The sequence below is a fragment of the Physeter macrocephalus genome, chromosome 20, assembly GCF_002837175.3.
Source record: "Physeter macrocephalus isolate SW-GA chromosome 20, ASM283717v5, whole genome shotgun sequence".
Classification (NCBI taxonomy): domain Eukaryota; kingdom Metazoa; phylum Chordata; class Mammalia; order Artiodactyla; family Physeteridae; genus Physeter; species Physeter macrocephalus.
The window spans coordinates 7,689,635-7,716,768 of record NC_041233.1 but is presented as its reverse complement, the minus strand read 5'-3'; the positions used below and the strand labels follow the sequence as shown (position 1 = coordinate 7,716,768).

The following is a 27,134-nucleotide window of genomic DNA, read 5'->3' as shown; positions in this document are numbered from 1 at the left end:
CAAAAGTTTTGCATGTTGACAAGTATGTGAGTTTTCTCTGAAAAAATCTATAACATACATCATACCGTCAAAATATCCACAAACCACCCCACCAGTTTGTTTAAATCACTGTCTTCAAGGCTCAGATTCCTGCTGTCGGAATAGGGATTCTTCCCTGTGGAGTGACGTGAAGTCACGATGCTTCCAACAGAGAAGGCTCTTAGCCAAGGATGTGGGACTCATAGGCCTCAAAATAGTGTTCTGTTCATTCAGGTTGGTCGGCTTCTTTCTTCCCCTCTGGAATTGCAAGCAGACAATAATCTTTTAGGAGTCACTGAAATCCTACAAATGGGGACCTCAAACCCCTCTGAATTAACCAGAGCGGTTCTCAATGCAGGCATTCCACTGTTTTCCTTAAACAACCTACAAGGAAGTGCATGCCTTTTTTTTTCTCCATTAATTTCTTTCACAAACACAGAACAATCAGCATTTGTGTGCAGATTCCCACATATTTGTCACTCTGTGAAAGGGGTATAAAAATGAATGATACAATCCTGGCTGAAAACGAAACAGAATAGATGAACACACACACCAGTAAAGATAATAAATGGCAGTATGTGATATATGCCATTTACCTGGGGCAGTGAAAGACACAGACAATTCTACTACCAACACGACCTCAACCAAATTAAGTTCCATGTGGTAATGTATTACCAGACCCTGGATGTTGAGGATCCACCTATGAATCCTTTGAAAAACAGAAAAATTACTCACACACAATTTCCATTGAGAGTTGAAACTGAATGGCAGGTTCAAAACAATTATGGGGAAGAGAAGCTTGTTCTACTAACTTACAGGCTGGCAAAAGTATCACCTCAAAATCAAAGGTCAGCACAGATTCCTCCTTGTCGAATCCTCCTCAACGGGTACAATAGTAAGATACGCTTTCTATGATCTCATTTTTTTATAGCCAGCACACATCGAAATGCCTAGAACATACAAGCCCTCAATAAGCATTAAAGGAATTGAAAAACAGACCCAGGATTAAAAGATTATTGCAGAGAGAAATTATAAGTGTTTCAGTTTACACATTTTCTCAGTAGAATTTCTGCTTGCACACCAGTCTACTACGTAAGGGCCTGAGAGAGTGTTTGGCTGGGCAGCCTAACCCCAGGCAAGCTCCCAGGAACCTCTTCAGAGTAACAGAGAAATCGAAAGTATATGCCCATACAACACTTAGAGAAGCATCACATAGTTACTCAGGACTGAGTTTGTGATATTTCTATTCAAGTTGCTGCACAAGGGGAAACGGGTATTGAGACAGGACATGGATGGGCCTCAGGCTGAGCAGTTTCTCCCCTGTGGACAGAAACTCCGTAATAGCAGAAACTCCATAAAAGCAGGATGATAGAGGAGGCTGGGCCCTGCCCAGATAAGAGATAAAAGACCACATAATCCTCATCCTCGAAGTCAAGGAGACCTTCCTGACTACATATGTGCAGAAAGGCTCCTTGGAGGTCAAAAAGGGAGGTGGCGCCACCCCACAGTAAGTGACGCCAACTACCCATAGGCCTCTTTGGGAGGTCAAAAAGGGAGGTGGCGCCACCCCACAGTAAGTGACGCCAACTACCCATAGGCCTCTTTGCTAGAATCCATCTTGGCTAAGAGGCGTGCACGCACACAGAGGAGGACCCTGAGTTAGACCAAATAGGGACTCAGAACCAGGCAAAGCAAGATGACTGGTCAAAGGAAATCCGGAAGAAACGCCCCATAACAGTGATTCTAACTACCACAAGGGTGAGACTCTCTCTCTCTGAGCCCACCCGTGTGTCTATCCACACGTACTGTACTCTTTTTCCTCCTAATAAACACTTTACTTGCTTCACTGCTTTCCACCTCTATGTGGAAATTCATTTCTACGCAACTGATGGGCCAAGGCCTTGTCACTGGCCACTGGTCCCTGGTGGTCTAGTGATTAGGATTCAGCGCTCTCACTGCCCCTGCCCGACCTCAGTCTCTGGCCGGAAACTGAAATCCTGCTTCAAGCCGCCGCAGGCCGAGGCCACCCAAGATCAGTATGTTTTGAGATGTCACGTCTGCATAAAATGTAAATGAATCATCGTGGATTAAAAACAATAACATCCTTACGCTCCAAATCCATATTAAAGAATCATATAAATAGGACTAGAGCAGAAAAACAACAACAAACATTGGCTACTTTTACTTTTCACTCCGTACGGAATATAACACCACCACAGAGGAATTTGGAAATTTAAAAAAAAGAGGAAGCTTTTCTTTTCTTCCTGAAAGATATTGCTTACACCTAGATTAAGTTAAGAAATGAAACGTGGACCAGTAAAAACGGTCTTAAATTTTCACTGAGAAAATAACTGGGAGAGTTCTCTCTTTCTCAGTGTTGAGTTTTAATCTATTGTCTCTTGCCAGTCACTCACTTTCACGGCATCCAACACCTCAACTGTTTTTTTCATTTTTACTGTTATCCAGTGGCTCCAATTTCTGTGAGTATTTTTAATCCTTTGCCTTCAGAGCCTGTATTTTGGAAAACAGTGCCTTCTAGCCCAGTCGTTCCTTGAGAGTGTGGCTCTAGACCAAGTCAGGCTGCTAAATGATGACAGGCTGAAGCAAGGCCAGGTGCTCTCTGCAATCAGCAGGGAGGTTAAGTTTAGGGGTAAGACTGCGTCTCTCTCCAGGGAGAAGAGGCAAAGAAGAAAAAATAGCTCTCCTTCATGGGCTTACTCTTCTAGCAAAACTAACTGGGAAATCTGTCCTATCCCCAGATGCAGGCTAAAGAGATATACACAGGACATGAAGAGAAGGAAGAAAAGTTCTTATATGATAACTTGACCGTTTTGGAGCAAAACAGCACAGCTTCAGAAGCTTGCGCCGAGGTAGGTGACTGAGGGCATACAAACCCTGCGGGGTATCAGTCATCCAATTCTGTACGTAGACATAAACCACGCCTCTCCTTCTAAGCCAGACTGAGAGACACTTAATTCATTAGATCAAACCCATTTCATGCCTTATCAATTATTCACAAGTCAAGCTCATTGAATCATAATATTAAAAGGGGCATGAAGGCAAAAATATTGTCATGCATACATACGGCATGGCTTTTGCCTGCTGAGTCACATTCTGGAAAGCAAATGTAGCATTTATTTCTAGACATTGTCAGAAACAATGACTTAATGGTCCTGAGTTTGAAAGGAACAAGACAGAGCAAGTATACGCCAAGAGTAATGCCTGGTAAGATGGAAACAGGACAACTTCTCTCTCCACACTCAAGCCTGCTTGAGCTCTCTCTCTCTCTCTCTCTCATACACACACGCACACACACACATACACACACACCATCAGGTGTATTTTATCTATGCATGCATGGGTATGTGTGTGCATTTATAAACAAGCATATTTAAGTTTTTATTGTTACATATCCCCACTAGAATGTAAACTCCTTGAGAAAAGAGACTTTGTATCTTTTTAGATACTAACAACCCCAGCACCCAGAACATGGTGGTCATTCCACAAATTTTTATTAAATGAATAAAATTACCTATGAACTATGTGGTAAAAACTTTTAACATACAAATAATGCTTTTCAAAAAACGTTCCCCTAATACCAGTTTCCACATCAGAGATCTCACATAATAATTCTGAATAACACTCCCTTAACTCATCTTTCTTAAAACTTATTAATTTAAAAGTATGACATACTTAATTCAGGTAGTGCATATTTAATCCATTAGTAAGCCTGTGTGCACATAAAGTAAATGCCTTTGTTGACATTTTATTGTATTCACATAAAAATGGATGGAAGTAATAAGGTGCAATCCAGAGACAGAATCCAGAACAGAAAACATTCCCCATATAAAAGACTTCATGCGTGAAATGAAAACTGATAATCAAATTGCAAGGCTCCAGAATGAAATCTGTTTTTAAAGCAATAATTTAAAAGCTGTGTGGCATCCGACAGATCTCTTGCCAACTAGCAGAACTTGTTTCTCCTTAATTTATCCCATCTCACTATTTGAAAAGTTTGAGAAAGAACAAAGAAATTACAATTCTACAGCTAACGTTCCGTGCATTTCTCCCTTTCCCCTGCCTGCTCACAACGTCTATAGATGATGATTTTACAACTTTTACTGTTGTTTAGACAAGTTGTATACTGGTAATTTTATTTTATTTTTTTATTTTTTATTTATTTATTTTTTTTTTTTGTGGTACGCGGGCCTCTCACTGTTGTGGCCTCTCCCGTTGCGGAGCACAGGCTCTGGACGCACAGGCCCAGCGGCCACGGCTCACGGGCCCAGCCGCTCCGCCGCACGCGGGATCCTCCCAGACTGGGGCACGAACCCGCGCCCCCTGCATCGGCAGGCGGACTCTCAACCACTGCGCCACCAGGGAAGCCCTATACTGGTAATTTTAGAGCCACACATCTTTCTGGAAAAATCTCAAGAAATTTAAAATAAAACCATAGTGATGCTTTACTTCACGAACATGTCAGAATTCAATCCGTAAAAGCAACATGAGCGGGCAGTGTGGGGAAAATATATGTTTAATTTAACTTTGGTAGGCTTCATTCTCCAATTCTTTTCCACTTAACTGAATGGGACAATATATGCTCTTCATTCTGGGGTCTGGTTAACAGTCCCATGAGAATGCACAGGAAACCACATACATATACAAATCTAAGTGTGAAGAGGAAGTTAAAGATCACTCCATCAGAGAGAGAACAGACTTGTGGTTGCCAAGGGTGGGGGGGGATGGTGGGGAGCGCTGGAGTGGGAGTCTGGGACTAGCAGATGCAAACTATTATCTATAGGATGGATAAACAACAAGGTCCTACTGTAGAGCACAGGGAACTAGATTCAATATCCTGAGATAAACCATAATGGAAAAGAATATGAAAAAGAATGTGTATAACGGAATCACTGTGCTGTACAGCAGAAATGAACACAACATTGTAAATCAACTATACTTCCATAAAATAGATAAAACAATAATAATAAAAGATCACTGCATCGGTATCTAGAACTACAGTACCCATCGTTGAACTGCATTTTCAACTGCTACAATTACAGTTCTATTATGTGTATTCAAAACTTGCCATGGGAAGGAGGCATGAGTAGATTGACAAATCCACTTAACTAACCCAGCATTTACGACCAAAATGGTCCTAAATTACTCAGAAGCAACCGTCACTCTGGCCATCTCCTTAATCAATTCCACTACTTCTGGTAACAAACCTGATTTGACTTTAGTTATTTAACTTTAATAACAGAATATAATTGAGGGTAGCCAGATCATAATTACAGTGAAGAATTATGAGTTAAAAGAAATCTTTATATATTTCCCTGGAACTTCTCCAGCTCTCAGAAAGTCAAATTATTTTTACTTCTTTTTAAAAAATGAATCAAAATACATTTTTAAGGTTATCACTACGTGTTTTCCCCCCAATACAGATTCACATCAATTAAAGAAATGCTGCCTCCTGGCTGTACAGTCCTTTGCCTTCCCCTTATTCTGTAAGACACTGAAGTGACTTAGCGTGAGGACAGGAGAAGATAAAGAAATTTCTACACACTGATATTAAGAAGACTTGAAAGAATAAAGGGCTCTATAAGTGTAAAATTTAAGGAATTACTTTTATCGTTACATGCAAAAAATTGTTCAATCTCACTGTGTAATCAAGACATAGATAACTTTCAGTCTTAAGCAACATCCCTCAGGCTCCTGGCTGCCTATTTCTGACTCATTTTCTCCCTCAAGTCATGAGGGAGAAAGGGATGTCATGAGGCATGTCAAGTCTGACATCCATTTAAATCTAATTTCACCTGTGTAAACACACCGTACAAGGGGCACTAAGGATGTGTTCTTACTGACATCACTACCTAGAAAGAGCTACAACATGTTGATCTGAATACATATTGAGATTAATTTGACACAGAAATGAATAACACTAAATCAAGAATAATACAGGAGGGGGGCGGGAGCAGCCTTCAATATGCATGCAATGGGAAAGCAGACCCAGAACAATACCAAAATGTCTTTGACGTTTCCCCTAGTTTTCTCTGTAAAAACCAGCAATGTAAAGAATTACAGCAATGTAATAATAACCAGCAAGAGAGATGATCATACTAAGCGAAGTAAGTCAGACAGAGAAAGACAAATACTATATGATATCACTTAACACGTGGAATCTACAAAAATGACACAAACGAACTTATTTACAAAACAGAAAGAGACTCACAGACTTAGGAAACAAACTTATGGTTACCAAAGGGGAAAGACGGCAGGGAGGGATAAATTAGGAGGTTGAGCTTAACATATACACGCTACTATATATAACACAGATAACCAACAAGGACCTACTGTATAGTGCAGGGAACTCTACTCAATATTCTGTAATAACCTATATGGGAAAAGAATCTGAAAAAGAATAGATATATGTATATGTATAACTGATTCACTTTGCTGTACACCTGAAACACATTGTAAATCAACTATACTCCATTATAAAATAAAAATTAAAATACAAATAAAAGGCATCCCCCCCAAAAAAAACCAATTAGCAGGAAATCTGCTCTGTAAGTATCATGTTTAATAAAACCCCTCTTTAACATACAGACTCTCTAATGTGCAGGAGAGGTGGAAAACTGCAGTCATTGCCCGCGAGCGTAGTCCAAGAATCTGGGATCTATCCGACGCTGAATATTCTCACGTGAAAATGAAAACACCCAACTGCTAAAACAAAAACTATGTTCATCCACTCCTGGCTTCTAAAGCTTAGCAAGAAAGAGGAGCCCTTCCCCACCACTCACCTACCACATTCATTTCAAAACAGAAGAGGGTTTTCTTTGATATAGTTTAGCGTCTCTTCCCCTAAAATCTACGCTCTACCATACTTTCACCCGCACGCCCAGGGTCCCTCAAATGTTTCCATATCTGACTAAATGCTGCTCTTCTGTCTAAACAATAGTGATAAAATAACAACAACAATACATCTGTTGATCTCTTAATATGCATCAAGGTTTTACATGCATTTTCCTACTGAACCTTCACAACAATCCCATGAAGTAACAGCTAACATTTAAGCCGCATTTCACAGAGGAGAAAAATCATGTTTCAAGAAATTAAGTCACACAAGTTACACAACTATTAGTGGCAGAGGCGAGGCCCAAACCCAGATCTAGAGCCCATTCTCTTAATTACAAATCTCTACAGTGTCTGTAGAAAGAGTAGATGGGCTCAAAGAATCACCTCGTTTCAAGTGTTTCGTTTAACAAGTCAGAGACTAAAGTTCCAAAAGACTATGGCACAACCTCGTTTTGCTCCTAAGTCTCTATGATGATATATCACTGAACACATCTACACCCCAAGCCTCCTTTGGGTTCCATAACTAACTTCCCTGGCTCTCCATTTAGCTACCATTCTGCCTCTCTTGTGCCTTTTCACCTGTCAGAGTCCTAAATATCAGCCTTATCTAGGATTCCATCCTCAGCCTCCTCTCCAGTTAGTCTATTCGAAGGCTTTGCAGCCTTTTAAAGCAATGCCCAAGTTGCTAAACGTAACACTCTAGTCACTGTTCCTCCCTCTCTACCTAGGGTTCCCATTCTTTCAACTACCCCCTGTGCACTTGTGATTTATATCCAACCCAAGCTTTGTCTAAGTTAAAGACTCAAAAATTCCAATTTCCCATAAACCCTCTGTACTCACCAGTGTCCAAAATCTCACTCAGTCCTTTGTATCAAATCTGTCCATCTCCTACAATCTTTAACACTATCTCTCTTCCCTAGAGTCAGAAACTCTAGGGAGTTTCTTGCCCTTAAATCTGATACATTCTCTCACCAACCACCTAGAGTTCATCCTTAAACGAGTCAATCTGACCTGAAATGTTTCTGGGCCAGGCTGTCCTATTCTAATGGCCACTCTCCAGGATAAGCTTCTCCTTTTCTCGCACATGAATGACTTCAGCAGCCTTCTCCGAGTTGGTTTCCCTGCTCCAGAATCTCTCCACCTCCGATCTAAGTTCTTCTTGTTTGTCAGAGACACTCTTTTCAAAGAGATCTGACCACGTCACCCCCTCCAACACACTCCTTCCCAACCATCTCAGGGTAAAAGCCAACCCGTGCGAAGGGCACTAAGGAGCCTTCAAAAGCTGACCAAACTACTCCCTCCTGTCTAGTTTCCATGCTTCTTCCATCCGGCCCCTCATCACTCTGGAATAACTGCAATTCCCAGTATATACTGCATCTCTCTGAGTCTTCTGTTTGGAATTAATTCCTCAAATAAACCGTCTTTTGAATTCCCTCTCATCTTTTATATAAACCCTATCAACACACCATTAACATCTTCTTCCTAACCTACTAAAAGCAGCACTTTTCATTTAGGGAATTTTTCTAGGCTCTGCATTTCATCCTTCACCGTAAGCTAGGTCTACCTGGGGAGAGGTAAGACTAGTACCCAGGTCTCAGAGTGACCTTTCCCAAGGTTAAACAGCTAATTAAAGAAGTATTAACTTTCTAAATGTTCTCTGTATCTTTCTTTAAATTACAAAAATAAATATTTATCAATAATAGTTACCTAAGTGATATGCTAATATTACGAGAAACCTCCATTAAAAGACTTAAAGCCACGTAATAAATCACCCGGATCATGCCTTCTCTCACAATAATCACTTATTTATGCATTCCACTTACCATATTCATCCATTAATTTGTGAGGCAAAATGGAACATTCAAATCACCCTCAATATTTTTAGGGTTTTGTATTATTTGTGCACTTTTCCTCATGATCCAGGCTACTGCCATCTTGGCCCAATGCCAAATAATATTAACATAAGAGAGGTATTAAAATCACATAAAATATTAGGGAAAGTGCTCAATTTTATTATCTATCTCAGTAAATGGGAGGTAACAGAAAAAGGTCCTAAACCTTTGGGCAATTTGAGAAGTCTGAAACTGAACTGGAGACTAAACATTCCAGAAAGAGGATTCATCAAAACGAATGAACATTTCACGAAGTTTTAAGTACGTGAATGTGTTCATTCCTCCCGCTCAGTTTATTGTATTCACTGCTTCTCACCATGTTTTAATTATAAAAGAATTTTCTGCAACTCTATTCATAGTTAGTCAAAACCGTACGTGAGAAAAAAACTTCAGAGGAGGCCAGCAATGGATCACTTCAGCAGACAGATGAATGACAGTGGCCCACTTTCTCTTATGCTAATGGCCTGAACAGACAAATCCTTAATTTACAAAACTTATATCAGGGCTTCCCTGGTGGCGCAGTGGTTGAGAGTCCGCCTGCCGATGCAGGGGACATGGGTTCGTGCCCCGGTCCGGGAGGACCCCACATGCCGCGGAGCGGCTGGGCCCGTGAGCCATGGCCGCTGAGCCTGCGCGTCCGGAGCCTGTGCTCCGCAACGGGAGAGGCCACAACAGTGAGAGGCCCACGTACCGTGTAAAAAAAAAAAAAAAAAAAAAAAAAAGCAAAACTTATATCAAAACAAGAAAATGCAAGGCTCAAGGCACTGGGCTCAGGTACCAACCTTCGCTGCTCTTCACCGTGTTCTCCTGAAGGGACCGTGAGGCATTCATCCATGTGTCCATGAAGCAACCTGAGGACGTCACCACCAATCAGATACCCTAGAAGGATTGAAATGCAGTCACATTTGAACTGTCATCATCAGATGTTGACAGCTGAACAGATCATCGGCTCCAATCTCCTATTTTCATAGACAGAGACAGAGAAGTCCAGCAAGGCTTAAGTACCTGGCCAAAATCACAGAGCTGGATGGTGCCACCTGCCTGCCACCTCTGAGCCCTGGGTTTCCAAGTCGCACAGTTAGTGATGTTCCCACTATTATACATGACCTCAGCCTCATAAAACCCTCCACTAAACATGCAAGGCTGGATAGGCTCAGATTTGAATTTACATAAGTAAGAATAACCCGAACACACAGATATTTCCTGGGAAAACCCTGATGTACAAGCACTGCTGTATTCCAGTTCTAAGTCACGCACCCTGGAAGATGAGAAATCTTGACAGTAGCCTAACTAAGCAATACCCTGAGGCCAAAATACTGGAGAAAATAACCCCTAGAAAGCTAGCATGTAAAACATACACAAAAATAAGCTAAAGCTGACGATAGCATAAAAATAAGAGGAGATAAACCTTAACACAAACTTCACTTCTAAATGGCAATTCAAATGACTTTCTTAAATGTTATGTATCTGCATTACAGAATATTTTGACACAAACAGCTCTAATTAATTTACTCATTATCACAATCCCAAAGATGACTGCCAACTCTGCATCAGGGACCAGCCCCCTAATGGAAGTGGAGTTCTTACCTTGGGCTGCTTCACTTCCTGAGCTGATTGGGGCCACGCTCCAGAGGGTCTGCTGGAAAGCGGCGTCCACGTGCAAGCTGCCGTTGCCGTAAGACAAGTGCTGCATTAGAAGCAAAAGAAGGCATCACTACAGGCTCTGGCTAAGTCTCAACACGGAAGTGCTTCTGCCAACTCAAACTGAACGCTGCCAACGTGGGACTGTCCACAGAGAGCCTCTGTTGCAATCCCGTCACGCAAAAATGAAGAGACTAGTAGGAAAAAAATTAGAGTTTATATTTGACTTTAGGTATTTTTCAGCTTCCTTCTAAGAGTTACTACTTAAGCCACTAATCCGAAAACACAAATAAAATAAATTTATTTGTGAAAACAGACTATTTTGTTTTAAAGGCTTATTGTTGGGCAAATTTGTACAGATAGTAGGCCCTTACCATTAAAACTATAATTAAGTTTTTACATATCACACTGTGAGAGTGTGTTGACAATGAAGTAGGTTAAACATACTGGACTAATGTGTTAGTTTCATGGGGTCCTTTAGGAACTTTTATCTACAATCTGATGTAACAGCCATTAGATGGCAATATTTCCTAATAGGTATCAAAAACCAAGACAACACATGTCCTTCAAAATTCAGACATTACAAATTTCAGATGTTCCTTCTTAAGTCAAATGTATTAAAAGAACATCACATTTCACATCTTTGAGAGCCATAATTGATGAGTTCTGAAATGATAAGTAAAGAAAAACAAAATTATGAGTACAGACAAATGACTTGCTTATTTCACTAACCATTACCTGGCTGCTGCTAGAATTTCAAACATGCAAAGAACAACCACCTTTTTTCTTGGAGTCATCTGAGTAAACATCACCAATATTCCTATAATGTTCCTGCAACACTTTCCAATGCTGATGACAGCCTAAGCTTTTCAAGACTTCAATTGCACTAGAACTTTCCCAGATATCTGACCTTCCTAGTTAGACAAACAGCAGTCACAGCATACAGAGTCACACTGGTATATGCCACAAGCCTTTCAACATCCAAAGGTCTCTACTGCCTAAATATACTAATCTCAAGTCACCAGCATAGGTAGGCATTTCGTTTTCTTTCTCTTAAAAACAAAACCCAAGAAATTTGTGACATTTGACATATATGTAATTATCTTATCAGCAATTTTCCAATCAATAAGATTAAAAGTGGATGCATCAGATTTAGCAATAACCTGCTCTCACCCCTCTCCCATCTCAAGCAGCTGTCTGTCTTTTTACAACCTCCTTTCTACCTGGACCTGTCATTCTTATGCAAAAATCCAGCTAAGATGTCTCTACTGAATTAATTTCTTCCCTAATATATTAAAATTCTTTAACTAGTTACAAATAAATTATATGCCATCTGCTTCCACAAACAAGAAAAATAGCCCTTATCACAATGTGATCACTTAGTGTATTTTTCATTCTCCCTCTTGTAAGTTGACACAGGCTCACAACTGTATCCCTAGCATCTAGCAGGGTTACTCAATAAAGAAGTATGTGCAGAAGTGAACCAAACCTTTAAAATCAAAGTAGCGTAAACTTTAAAAAAATATTTTAAGTTACTCCATAAATGTTGCTATTTCAATGACCTGAGCCAAAATAACAGCACATACACACCAAAAAAAAAAAAGAAACCTGTAAAACCATATGGATTTTATCAAACCATCAGAAGACGATTCACAATACCAATGCTTATATTTTTACTTTTGAATTCAAGTGAAAGCTCATGCCATATTACGATAAATAGATTTGTTCATTCATCCTTGTTCATTGAATATACTATGTATAAAGCATTGCGCTAAACATTAATAGAACACATTCCCCACCAGGAGGGTGCTCGTAAGCTAGAAAGGAAAGTAAAATATATCCACAAAATGCCATGAGTCAGTGTTTTGAAAATGTTAGCTGAATTGTAATCAAAGTGCTACAGGAAGTGAGAGAAAAGAACTTGGACCAGCCTAACTGGAACAGAGTTCACTGTCCTGAGCCTTGAGGACAGGTGGTATTTCCACAGGAGAGACAGGGTTCCATGTGGGACGAGGCATTTGAAGAGCCAGTAGGATCATTTGGCCTGAGCTTCACATTTATATACTTAGAGATGCTGTCTCCAAAAGTCTGTACATACACTGAATTTGGGTATGTGTATTAATAATGTTAATGCGCTAAGTGTAAATATTTTTTAAAAAACACCAAAATTTTATAAGCTAGTTTGGAGATTTTCATTCTTAATACACCAGAAACCTCATAATGGGAAGTGGCCTGGGCTTTTTTGGTGCTGTAGGCTCTAATAAGGGAAATGGTACCCAAAGGGGCAGAGATAAGGGAACATACAGCACAGCAGAGAGTTTCACCTTTGGGGCTTATAGCATATACTTAGAAAGAGAGTGAGAGATAGGCCTGCAGACAAAGCAGGTGTCAGATCAAGGACCTTATAGGCAATAAGGAGCTACTGCAGTGAAAAAACAAAGGTGGGGGAGGAGGACGAAAATGCAATCTTCAAATCATATCTAAGCCTAAAGGTACACAATAAATGTAACCAAAAAAAAAGGAAAATTTCAGTCTGTTGGAGAAAGTAAACCAAAATGTCCTTAAGGTCATATTACACCATTTAAAGTTATCTAAATCATGTCCACTCTTCTCAAGAAAATATTCTCTAGGCATAACTATTTTGGATGCTTCTATTTAATTTTGCCGCTTAAGCAACAAAGGGAAATCTGAGCAAGGACCACACAGGCTTGTGATATTAAATATTCAGAATGCAGTAACAATTTCAGTTACTGACACTAACTAAGATGGGTTATCCTTAAAGCCAAAACAGATGTTGTCAGAGGTTGAAAGCAAAGTTGGCCTTAGGCTGAAATATGTAACTGCTCTGAAATTTGCACACCCACCAGGAATACTGCAGGCACTTTGGGGAGTGATCTGCTCTCTCCTATCACCTTGATTCTCATATTAGTGACTCTCACGTTCTCATGGACACACAAATCATCTGAGGATCTTGTCAAAAAAAGGCAAATTTGAATTCAGGAGGTGTGAAGGGGGGCCAACCAAGGCCACTGGTTCAAGAAGCAAATTTTGAGCAACAAAGGTTTTATATGATAGAAGCACGAAATCTCAGGAATAGAAAAGATATTATAAATCACCTCCCAGGAGTTCTCAACCTGGAACTCCACTTTGATACTTTTAGTTTCCTTTGTAATCCAGTGTATATATTTTATGCATTTTAAAAGAAAATGAAACAAAGAGTCAGTAAGCTTTCTCCGACTGTCCAAAAGGTGCAAGGCACAAGAATTTCTAAGAATATCCGAATTCAACCCTTATCTGATGCATTTATTCACTCATTTATTTCTCTCATATTAAGTGTCAGGCACTTGGCCCTGGTGATGCAACACACTAGAAAAATGATCCTCCAGTGACAGGGAACACAAGTAAACAAGATATATCACCCCTCAGACGTCACTTTTTTATTCTGAGAAAAAAACGAGGGACACAGAATAGATGCTCTTTCCAAATGGAACAGTCTATGATTCCATCACCTGAGCCACAGAGAGAAAAAAAAAAAAAAAGGCTCAAGGTAAATAAATAAAAAATAAATTGGTTGATATGATGAAGAGCTTGAAAATATTTATGATCACTGTCTTTGTAGCTATCAATATTTTTAAGCAACTTGAGGGAGTTCGGTAACTTACTACGCAATCAGAACACCTAGCATTTATTGGAAGTTCAGAGGTGGGTATGACAGAAGTAAATTTTTATGAGCCCTAGAATAGCTTTCTTTTAAGCATTTTTCATCACTTTTTAGATTGTGGAGTTCTGCTTTTCCTAATTTACTCTTAGACAGTTGTTTGGTAATGTTTTCATGGATTTAAAAAATCTGTCTGCTACTGTACAGCATAGGGAACTCTACTCAATACTCTGTAATGGCCTATATGGGAAAAGAATCTAAAAAAGAGTGGATATATGTATATGTATAACTGATTCACTATGCTATACACCTGAAACTAACACAACACTGTAAATTAACTATACTCCAATAAAAATGTTTTTTAAATCTGTCCGTTTCTATAGGTGACAGAGAAAATTATTCAAAAATCAATGTTTCAAATGAGAGCAATCCAATCCATGGGTTGAAAACTCTTGTGCATACCATGGTGATTCTTATATCTTTCTAACACAAGTAAAAATTATTTTGCGTGCTTTATCTTATTTTGTTTAGTTTGAAAGAGATTCACAGTAATACCTATTTGACCATATTTCGTCTCTTTTAAATTGTATCTTTCTCTGATATTTAAGCTGCTTTGATAAAGCCTTTTTTAAAAAATTTATTTCTATTTTTTTTATTTTTGCGGTACGCGGGCCTCTCACTGTTGCGGCCTCTCCCGTTGCGGAGCACAGGCTCCGGACGCGCAGGCTCAGCGGCCATGGCTCATGGGCCCAGCCGCTCCGCAGCATGTGGGATCCTCCCGGACCAGGGCACGAACCCGTGTCCCCTGCATCGGCAGGCGGACTCTCAACCACTGCGCCACCAGGGAAGCCCAAAGCCTCCTTTAAAAGAAAAACTAAAATAAGTCGTTCCAATGGCTCAAAGGAATTTTTCTTCCTCTTAGATATTCCTGAAAAGAGGATTAGAATATCATTTCATATTAGAATATGAAACAGCAAGATTAGAAAAGACATTATTTGGATGAGTGGCTTACAACCTTTTCTGGAGATAAAACCCTTTATCCCTGAGAAATCATGTACAAGGTTCATCACATAAAGCAGAAAAGGGCGGAGCATCCTAGGTGGAGCCTGGGCTCCCGGAGCCCAGCACAGTCCACAGGACACCTCTGCAGAGGACAGAGTGAAAATCATTCCTTCAATCCATTTTAATCAATTTAGCATCCCAAAAGTTGTAAGCTTGATTAGAGCAGCAAACGCACAATTAGATAGTTCAACCGTAGCTTAACCATCACTGTTTGTGAAGAAAAATTAGATCAAAGGCCAATAGACACTAACAAATGAAAAGTTACAAAGTCAATGACAGGACATGTTTATTTTTAGTAGTTAGTTTTAACTGATGTGTTTTCAGCCGTATTTCTTATTTATTTTTAACCATGTGTCAGCATCTTCTCAGAATATGAATCTGGCTTTCACATGATAGCCCTTTATTTAAAATCAACTGTAACTGTCTCTTCACTTCTCACTTCCCAACTTTCTCCTCTTCTGGTTAAGTATCTACAGTTCTTAACAGGCACAAATCTCCGGGGTAAATAGTGATAACAACTCACTAAGCAATTTTTATCTGTGCCATTCATAGAGCTAATAGTCTTGTCTGGATTAAGCATTCAATCCTCTTAATACCCCTGTGAACTAGGCTATTACCCCCATACTGCAGATGAAGAAACTGAGGGTTTGAAGAGATTATATGATTGGCCCAGGCTCGTGCTTAGCAGGCTCCATACCAATAAACAAGTGTATACATATATATATATATGTCCAATTTTCAGTTATTCAGCTTCAGTACGAGGATTATTCCAGCTGCCGCTGTTTAGTCCAATGTCTTTTACTGCCTCGCTTTTTGCCCTTTCACTTCCTCCAGATCCTTCTCACTAAGTACCATGTAGGTCCTTGAATCCGTGAACATAATACTCTATATTCTCACTACTAATTACTCACAGTGGTAATGTGAGGTAATAATTAACTATCCCTACACCCATAGAAACATCCTTCAGCATCTCTAACCTAAACCCTAACACTTAGTTACTGTCTTACGATACTCTCCCCTACAGTTCCATGGGTTTGGTTTGGCTTTTCCACAATTTTTTTGAGGGTGGAAGCCATGTGTAATCTGTCCTTGGTCATTCCTGTGGTTTCTACTATAGCTAGGTCTACACAGATGATCACTAAACTCACTGACTTCGTCATCAAATAACAGTGAAATTTTAACAATCTGGTTGGCCAACTATCTGGAGCTCTATATAAAAGGTTATCAGAAAAGGAACTTAAATAAGTTGGCTAAAATGTAGCTTGAAAATTATCTGTGAATGTAATTAATCATGAGGTTTACTTATTTCCCGAAGTAACAGAAGGGGAACCTCAGGCATTACAACTACTGCCATTGTTTGTATAATGTTCTTTAATTCAAAGCATCTTCAAAATCCATCATCTCATTGCTTCATCACAGTAACTGTGGTGCTAGGGAGAATCATCACCATTTTGTAAGTGCGGAAGCCAGAATTCAGGGAATTAAGTGACTCAGGAATTTGCTGGTAGAATTGATGCTATAAGCTCTGGCCTCAGTGAGATTCTGAATTTTCCCCTCCTTCTGTGCATAATGATACTATCCTGTCAAATAATCTCTGCTGTGCAGTGGAAAGAACAAGTGATACAGCAAAAACATGCATAGTTATGTCCAAATCAAAATAAGATATGTGTAGAATTTATATACTAAGAAGCATGCATGAATTATTTTTATTACTGCTATTGGTTTCCAAGTAAAGCTACAACTCGAAATGTCTATCTCCTGATCAAAATACATCACCTTCACATATACAGCACAGGCACACAGCAAGGGCTCAATAAATGCTTATTTGATGAGCTGACACCTTGGACTGTCCTAGAAATGTGCGTGGTGCCTGTTTCCACCTACACTGCTTAAGAGACAAGAGGAGAGAGATGCTCCAGGCCTCCCTTTAGCTCTGCACCATTAGATGCTCCATTTAATTTAATAGTTCCTATCAGTTACACAAGGCCCTGTTTCACCACTTGCCTGTCTTCATCATTACCTCTTCCCTCAAAGCAAGTAAAACTACACCCTTCTTCCTAGAAATGATTCAAAATTGGAACTAATTGTTTTGGTCAGCAAAAACTGACTTGAAGCACCCCCAGACCCACCTTACTTCCACGTTCACAGAGCCCAAGGGTACCAACTACTTACTTAATTCTAAATCAATTACACACAAATAATATGTTGATTTAAGGCAGTAGGAACACACTTTCTATAAACTAGCATGAGCTTAACTGCAATGACGCTCTATTTCTGATTTTTGTTTCAAACATCATCCACTATGATGTCTGGGATTTTTTTAATGTGGATATTCATGTAAAGTTTATAATACCATATTTTATATTTGCTTTCTCAACCTTAAAATAAAAAACATATTTTCACTGACACCCTTCACACTTCCATTGATTTCAATATTCTGCAAAATTCTGCATATGATTATTCTTTAGCAAAAATATAATTTACTACAGAAGTTAAATAGATATTGGCCTCACCACAAAAGTAAAAAATACCTTCAATGATTAAGCATAAACTTCTTTCTTCAATCTCCCATTTCTAGCTCTTTCCCTTTGAAACAATGCAATGTCAGTGAGGGAATTAAACTGTTTTTTAATTTTGTTTATATCTCCTTTCTTAGCATGACAAGTGTTTCTCACATAATAATCTACTTTCATAAATATCAAAATAGGTAATCACAGCCTCATTAATATAGCCTTCTCATTGGGCTCAAAATAAAGTCCAGGGAATCAAATTCCTGATTGGACTGCATTTACATGCTGTTAATAAAATAATCCAAGAACAGGCACTCTCGATGTCACGAACATACGTATCAAGGGCACGAGGAAAGCCTGTCTAAATAATCCTGGTACGCCACACTTCCACACGTGTCACATCATTCTTCATCAGAGATACAGGCTTGTTTCTAAGCAATTTTCCTAGATAATTTGCAATTTCAGCTTTAAAAAGATCATTCTATTGACCTGTCACTTATCATATCACCAACTACATGATCCGACTTTGCACACTTACCAAGTACCTTTCGGAGGACACACTAACTAAGATAAGGTCATCTCCAACCCGTACTTTTTCTCCTTCTGAGCGCTGCTTGGAGGCAGGATGGATGGTCCACCAACAAGCTTCACCTGCACAATGATTGAAATGTGAAACACAAAGAAATGCCTCAGTTTCAAACTCGATGTTCTTTGCCAGTGACTCCAAAATACAAGAGGGAAATGAAGTCCTCAAAATCAGTCTTCTTAAAATGAAACTGTCCTATTCGCACAAACGTCAGAAATTGGAAATAGAATGCAAATTCATCTCTTAGACCATGAAAATCAAAACGCATTAGGCCAAATTAGCTTAGAATCTAAAAAAATAGTGGGTATATGTATAACTGATTCACTTTGCTGTACAGCAGAAACTAACAGAACATGTGAATCAACTGTACCCCAATAAAAATCAGAAAGAAAGGAGAGAAAGGGGAAGAAAGAGGGAGAGAGGGAGGGAGGAAGACATACTGACATGAAAAAGACTCTTCTCATAGAAACTGGCTGTGACATTAGGGGAAGTTTGGTGTCTCTTTTCCCCACTAAGAATTGCTTTAAAAGGATGTTTATTTATGCTAAGACAAGGCCAATTTCACCAGCCACGCTGATCCAACTTCGCTCCTCACACAATCACATGCTGTAACACTGCTCACGTTACTCTCTCCTATTCACGTCTAGTTCTTTTGCCACTTGATTTTCAAAAGGATTTGGGTTTTTGTGACACGACAGTTGCATTATAACAATTTTAAAAACCTCTACTTTTCGGGGGGTGCTGATGCAAAATAGGTACAAATATTGTCCCCTAAGTTTTACTATCCTGTGCCTTATTTTACAATATTTTGTTATTTTAAAATGTGGTAGTTTCTATTAATCTAGGAGTGAAATAGTAGAGAATCCTACAGAATTTTCTGGGATACATTATAAAAATATCTGGGTATACATAAAATCAAATAATTTCTTCTAGAACAAGTCAAGCATAAGCCTCATGAACCATATAACCATACTTCACACTTCAGTCTCATCACCTAGGATATAAACATAAGCACACAATTCTTCAATCTGTTCACAGTTCCTTTTGAAACCTTTAAGTTTTCCCACAAAATGGGAATAGTTTTAGTGATATCTGTTATCTAATAATTATCATTCTCTGTGCCCAGCTTTATTATTTCTCCATAAAACTTATTGTTTTGCTTCTTTACTAATTGCCCAATGCCAAAATGTAAACTCCATGATAGCAGAGCATTTGTATGTTTTGTTTACTGGGGTTTCCCCAGCTCCGACTAGCATTTTGTAGGCATTCACTAACAATTCATTTTGCATAAATGAGTAAATGAATCAGTAAATAACACTTCTTAAGCATACTTAACAGGCAATATGTAATCTATGCCCTGAGCTGCTTTTCTTACACAAACCATATTCTTACTTGAATGTCATGTTGCAGAATTCCTTATCTTCATCCACTCAACTCACATTTTTAGAGTTGTAGGGAGTTTTTCATTCATTCACTCAAATATTGATAAAGCACACACTATTTGTCAATCATTGCTTTAGTAGCTGGGGATACCTCAACAAATAGGGAAGAAAAAATTATCTGCCTTGTGAGTTTCATTCTGATCAAGGCAAGCACACAACAAATGATAAATATAGTAAACAGTTCAGTAATTCAGAAGAAGTAGAGACCTATAGGGAAAAGAGAGCAGCATAAGGGTGAAAGGCTGCCTTGTTTGGTGGGTTTCACTATTATATAATCATCTCAATGTATGAAAACAAGTTATAGATCATGCATGTCTTTTACTTCTTTTGAGAGAGAGAACTGAAGATTTTTTTTTCATGTAACTAGGTGCTGAAGTAAATTAATTACAATGAGAAAACTAAAAATACTAGCCAAAATACAGAGGAATGATGGAGCCTATAGAAAATGAAATAAACATGAGAAGAACACATTTCTCTTTTTGGTGTCTGGGATTCTTGCAATTTCTTGTACAAGGTGATGTGTTGGTCCATTAAAAAGTTAATTAGGTTGGTAAACAGAACTTTATTTTTATCCATTTGTTATCAGTGAAACTTTTAGAGTATGGGGAAGTATTTTAAAAAGGAGGGCCTGTGTGAGCTTGATCCCACCCATAAGAGCAACAACTTAATGAGTCAGTCTATTTCCTTCCATTCTTTTTTCTAGTTGGTCTTTTATTTATTTTTAATTCCAAAATCAGGCATGCTCATTGTAAAACATAAAGCCATCAAATTGTACAGAGGTGTATAAAGTGTAAAGTTCTCAAAGCATTGAGAATAAAAACACAAAGCCTATACTTTCCTATCTGGAGTCTCCAAAAGTATAAATGTGTTAATATATAGTTTTTGTTTCAAAAATATGTAAATACATAGATATGGAGCATGATGACCTGTGGACAGGGAAATGAAGGAGGCTTTCATTTTCTACTTTTTTGTTTGAATGTTGACATTGACAATGTTACATGTGCGTACACTTAAAAATATTTTAAGATGAAAGCTGAAAGGTAGAAAAGATATGCATTCATAATACTTTACAAACTAAACAGAGCACAGTAATATGGTTAACAATCAGCAGAGCATGTCACAAGTACTGTTTTCCTAACCAACTCCAACAAAAGAATAAGGTTTGAAGTCCAGTTTGCACATCAAGCGAATTATGTAGGGATGACCCACCAGCAGAAACAATGTACATTTCCTCCTTCTATTAAAACCTTTCCTAGTTAGTCATTTGTTTTTCTCCTGAATCCATCCCTAAGAATATTCAACCAGTTTATCTTCCATCGTGTCTCAATACATCTCCCAATCCAATCCCTGCCACGATATGAGTGCAGCTAAATCACGGACCAAGGTGCTCACCTGTTGTGTCCTCTTGCAAGCCAACATCAAAGGCCAGTTTATCAGTTGAAGACCGAGAGGTGGACAGGCAGCACAGATACTAAAAGACACAGAATCAGTAGCTGTCACTAAACATTTACTGTCCATACCAAGTCTAATTCTGAGCACTTACACAGCCTAAATGAGGTACAATGCCGTAGAGGAAATGTGGTTTTTCTCCCCCTCACAGAAAGACTGCAGAAATATGTCCTGTCGGTAAAAGAAGACAAGTAATTGGGCATATGTCTGTACATCTCTCACTTCATCTGATATTCATAATCATAAGCAAAAGGACAACCTGATCTGTCAGTTGGAAATCTTTCTCCCAAACAGAAATTTGAACACTATTCACTTTTATCTTCTAGTTTTGTTTTCATTTTTAAAATTTTAACTCTCTTGAAATTTATCCAGAATTGAATTTCAAACGGTGTGTGTGTGTAGCCTGTCACTTCACTGCAGTGAGGGTTTGTCACGTGTATACCAATGTGTGTTTCCCTAGGAGGAATGGAACTCTCCCAACACCACCATCTCCTGATTTCTTTCTCTCCCTCTTAAGTTTTCCTAACTATATATTCTTGGACATAAAGTTTAGGATAATTTTTCAGGGCAACTCCTCTATCCCCACCCCAACCTCAAAATCCTCATTAAGTGTTGCAAGAAGGAGAACACAAGATGAATGTGGTATGAGCTCAAGATACACTGCCATCTACACCAACCAAGTGCAGTGCCGGAAAGAACAGGAGCCCTGCAGACAGGACTCGGGGACAAGGCTGGAGATTGAGCAAGCACAGACGTCCCAGAATCATGGAACAAGTAATGAGAAGCCTAGAAAACCCCTATGATGGAACAGGGTTCACCCAGCTCAGGGGATGTCTGTGACTGCATAAGGAGGCAGCTGATGCACGGACTGGGGACAGGTGTGCTGGCATGTTACATGGAATTCGGTGCCATGAGGATGCAAAAATCAACTGACCTGGAGCCTCTGTCTCTTGACTGCAAACCACTGACTTCCCCAGTTATAGAAACAAGGCTTCAAGGGTCCCCAAACATTTTCCTAGCTAGTCAGGAGTATGAGTCTGACCTCAAGACAGGCAGCCCATGGTGGCCCCTGAGGGTTACAGACCTTAGATCTAAGCATATTAAATATCTGCCTTTATTTGAGAAAAAGTAACAGTGTTATAATACTGAATTCCCAGGTAAAAACTTAGTGATCTCTATTAAAGTCTTCTGCAATATTTCTCAATAATATTACAGTACCAGGCACTGCAACTGTTAGCGTACATTCTCTCCTCTTCTAACGTTCACAGCAACTGTGAGGCACACACTATAATTATTTCACCAAATGTTAATTAAATTCTGTTAAGGGTAAAGACTTGGTCTTATTTACTACTATATCTAGCACACAGGAGGTGCTAAATAATATTTATTGACTGAATGGATAAAATTCTCAGATGCAATTACAGGCTTAAAGAAGTTTGGCAAGGCATCCAAGGCTGTACAGCATACAAGAAAGTGAGCCTGAACCCAGATCTCCCAACCAAGTTCAGGGTCTTACCCATCGACTATGTATCAAGGGTATTTTTCTGAAAACTGACTCTCATATTTATTATTTTATGTGTTTTGATTGTTATTTGTTTGTTTGTTTGTTTTTGTTTTTTGCTGTACACGGGGCTCTCACTGCTGTGCCCTCTCCCGTGGCGGAGCACAGGCTCCGGACGCGCAGGCTCAGCGGCCATGGCTCACGGGCCCAGCCGCTCCGCGGCATGTGGGATCTTCCCGGACCGGGGCACGAACCCGCGTCCCCTGCATCAGCAGGCAGACTCCCAACCATTGCACCACCAGGGAAGCCCCTTGATTGTTACTGAAAGTGGAATTCCTTCCATGAAGTTCTAATGTGTGAGTGCTATATGCAAAAAGGTTGTTTTTATATATTTGTCTTCTATCCAGCCACTTAAAGTGTTCTCCTTCATTTTATTTCATATCTTACTAAGTCAGCCAAGATTTCCAGAACAATGTTAGATAGCATATTCTTGGGAGTTTTTTTTCTTTCAGTTTTGTCAAGAATGGATCCAGTGCATGACAATTAAGTATGAGGTCACTGATTTGACATAAATATTTTCTTTATCATTGAGAAAATAATCATCAATGCTTAGTTTTTATTAGGAATTGGTATTTTTATTAAAAACCTGTTTCAGCACCTGTTAAGATGATCACAGTTTTTCTCATTTGACCTACTAATGTGATATAGCACATTAACATAAATGATATTAAGTCATTATTAAAATCACATCTATACTTTTCCTCTACTTCTCTTCCTATAATTTCCAATTCCATTAACCAGATTTTACACACCAATATTCATGATGATGAAGACTGATGATTTTTTTTCTGTTTTTTCTGGTATTGATATTGAGGCTATGCTTAAGTTTTTGCTCAGGAACAGTTTACACATTTTGGGAATTATCTCCTTCTTAAAAGAAATGATTATTTTATACTTCCAGGTATTGGACTATTGTGTAGTCACTAAAATAAACTTGATTAAAAATTTAAATAACATGGATAATACTTATACTGTGATAATATGTAAAAAACTCCGGATATAAATTTGGTTATATAACAAGATCTCAATTATATTAAACAAAATTTTAACAACAGCAAAGATTGAAAATGTTTTAAAAAGTCCCCAACAGCTTTCTCTCATTGGTATGATCATGAAGATTCTTTTCTTCTGTAATTTCCAAATCTTACAGAATGAATATGTAGTGTTTTTATAACTTAATAAAGCTTTTAAAAGAAAGGAATATTTACATATTTTATTTTATACATATTTTATACACACACATATATAAATGAGAATGAGTAAATTGTGCCTGAGAGGAACCCAGTGGATAAATGGTTAACTGGGTGTAAGAGGAGCTGATATGGAAAAACCAAGAGAACAACTAGTTAAGATGGAAAAGAAGTTAGTGGAGAGTTGAAGGTGGGACTCACAGGCAGTTTTTTATACTATTTTTTTCAGTAAGGATGCTTTAATTCTCTAACAGATAAACTGTTTGAAATAAAATCAGAAATGAGAACTATTTCTTACTTGACTCTTAACACCTCTCTCCTCCTAAACCTAGTCTTTCAAAAGTAAGATATGGGGCTTCCCTGGTGGCGCAGTGGTTGAGAGTCCACCTGTCGATGCAGGGGACACGGGTTCGTGCCCCGGTCTGGGAGGACCCCACATGCCGCGGAGCGGCTGGGCCCGTGAGCCATGGCCGCTGAGCCTGCGCTCTGCAGCGGGAGAGGCCACAACAGTGAGAGGCCCGCGTACCGCAAAAAAAAAAAAAGTAAATAAAATAAAAAACAAAAGTAAGATATGAAAAATAGAAGTCACATAATGATAGAACTGAAGGACCTTAAAGGTCCTCTAAGCTAACTGTCATCTTATAAGTGAGAAAACTAAGCAGGATATAAAGATATTAAAAACTACATACAAGCAAGCTTGTTAAAGCCATCAGTGGAATAGGATCACCAAATATTTCCTGTCCACGTACGCACAAATGGATCATCATGACCACAGGGGAGATGCAGTCTACAGGTGTACTCACCATGCCGCTGTAGGAATGGCGCAGCAATATGGCATGTCCATAGAGGAGCGTTCGGTGGCCACCACCTTGAGCGGTCTGCACAGAGCAGAGAAAGGGTCAAGGAAAAAAAGAAAAAAGAGTAAATGTAACTAAGTCCATAAAATGCTCTCTTGTTCTCATGGAAAAGTTTAATGGGAAAAAATAAGAGCTATTGCAGATGAGCAAAGCGCTGTGGAAAGAATGCTTAAATTGAGACAAAGCTCCCAAGAAAACCTTCTCCTATGGGGGCGGGGGGGCTAGCAGTTGATCTAGTTCTTAAAGAATGAACTCGAGTTCAGGAAATACCATAATTTGTAATTTTTGATTCCCAGTTATTTGTTGTCTGTATTTCCCATTACACTGTGGTCCGTGTCGAGCAGGGGCTACGGTACTTTGGGCACCGTGATATACCAGCTTCCTTGCAGAATGCCTGGCACATAGTAAGGACTAAATAAATACTTCTTCAGTGAATGAGTCTTCTTAAAACACAAAATTCATCAAATCATCTTCAGGCTTAAAAACCTTTCATATCTTCCAACTGTTTATAGAAAAAGAGTCCAAATTCCTTTATATGAGATAGAGGAATGCTTCTCAAATTCTAGCATGCTTACAAATCACCTGGAGAGCCTGTCAGAACACAGAAGCCTGGGCCTACCCCCAAGATTCTGATCCAGTAGGTCTGGGGTAAATACAGAGATGTTTCATTTCAAAAATTTTCCAGAAGACCCAGGTGCTGTTGTTTTGGGGACAACAGTGAGAAGTACACACATAGAGTACTTTTAGTCTCAGCCCTTTCTAGCCTCGCCCCCAAATCCCTTGTGCTCCAAACAGACACACTTTCCCTGCCCTGAGCTTTCTCACTGCTCTTAGAACACAATACTCCTTCCCTCTGTAGTCTTTTCCACCTCGGCGACTGTTTTAAACGCAGGTTGAGGGCTCCCTCTTCTATGAAGCTACAACCTGAGCTAAATTTGAGAAGCCGGATGGGTTCCCCGATCCAGGTGAGTAAAGGTGTCATAGGAAACAACTCCAGGGTATTAAGAAAGAGGAAGGGACCAGGGGATTGCAGTGCTGGGTCGCAGAGAAACTAAACAGGAGCCATAAAATTAGATCAGGGTAACATCATGGGAGGTAAAGAACATTATGCCAAGGAGGCTGCCCTTTTATTCTGTAGGAAAAAGAGGTCTTTAAGGATGACTGTGATGTTATTGACTTATACATACTCTAAGAAGTAAAGGAGAAAGTACTTTAATATTCATTATTAGTATACCTTTTTTACTAAAAATATATCCCCTTCCTATTGTTCCACATAATTCCTTAAAATAACTTTATTTACATGTTATGCTTAAAAGACTTCCAAACCATTTAAAAATAGGTATTAAAAGGTACTAAAATTATGAGAAAAAACTGCTTTACAAAAAAGGAAAGTTACTTTTTCACCTCGAGAGTGAAAAAGGGAAAAATCTACTCTGCAAAATTATATTCCTCCTAAGAATGAGGCCCTGTTTAGAGAGTACTTTTCTTTTCTATAATATATTTGATTTACTGTGGCCAAGAACAACTTATTTATCTTGTCTGATTTGTACTAGTTTGGTAGGAGCTTACCTTTCCCTACCAGATATAAGTTCCAAAGCTACAAGATCCAGCTGAACTTTAATGACACTAGACAGTCATACCAACCAAAACAAGATGTTTTTAAATGAAGAACAAGCTTTAGATTTAACCAGAGTGCTGTTTTTTTCTGTAAAGCTTTGCCTGTGCACTTCATGTGTTCATATGCACATATATACATAAATGTTCAAATTGGTTAAGAGGAGATATTTTAGTATCTGAATTTTCTTTCAAAGATTTTATATATAGAGATTTTACACAGTTTTCTATTACGGATTTAACACTACAGATTTCTTCACTACTTAAATGCTAATTTATGTCTCAAATATAGTTTTAATACAATTCCTGTAAAAGTATGCAAATAATCCACACTAAATTAACTTTGTTACTTAAGAGAGCACTGTTAACACAAGTGAATAAGATTTCTGTCACATGGTCTGCAGTCCTTTTCCTCTAACTTGTCATTTTAAATAATACTATTGTGATTGGCTCTGATTCAGGACAAATAAAATGTATAATTTTCACTCTTGGGCAGGTTGGATAACTTATTCAACAAACATTTATCAAAAGAATTGGGTTTGTGGGATGCATCCAAAGACGTACCTTGGTTCTTTACTTGTGCTTTCTGATCTGGTCAATCAATCATATCAATTTTCTGGTTAAATGTGGCCTGGTCCTTGCTTTAACTTAAGTGAACAAATATTTATGGACTTCCTCTGATGTAGGGAACTACCGGTACTTTAAGAGGATGGTTACACCTGTTAAAGTACCGGTTACACTGGCTTAGCCACCTCCAGGGTTATTCCTTCAAGACTCTACAGAACGCTGCCTTAAGGTG

The 27,134-nt window shown here is 38.8% G+C and overlaps 1 protein-coding gene across 1 annotated transcript in view; it reads right to left on the bottom strand.

Moving 5' to 3' along the window:
• The window catches only part of RYR2 (ryanodine receptor 2), a 564,826-nt gene that overhangs the window by 424,213 nt on the left and 113,479 nt on the right, over nt 1-27,134 (bottom strand). The window contains exons 6-10 of the mRNA XM_055081210.1: nt 24,668-24,742; nt 21,057-21,135; nt 18,175-18,287; nt 10,353-10,452; nt 9,548-9,644 (exon numbers count right to left, since the gene is read on the bottom strand). Coding sequence (XP_054937185.1) covers nt 9,548-9,644; nt 10,353-10,452; nt 18,175-18,287; nt 21,057-21,135; nt 24,668-24,742 — 464 coding nt within the window. The remainder of the gene's footprint in view (nt 1-9,547; nt 9,645-10,352; nt 10,453-18,174; nt 18,288-21,056; nt 21,136-24,667; nt 24,743-27,134) is intronic.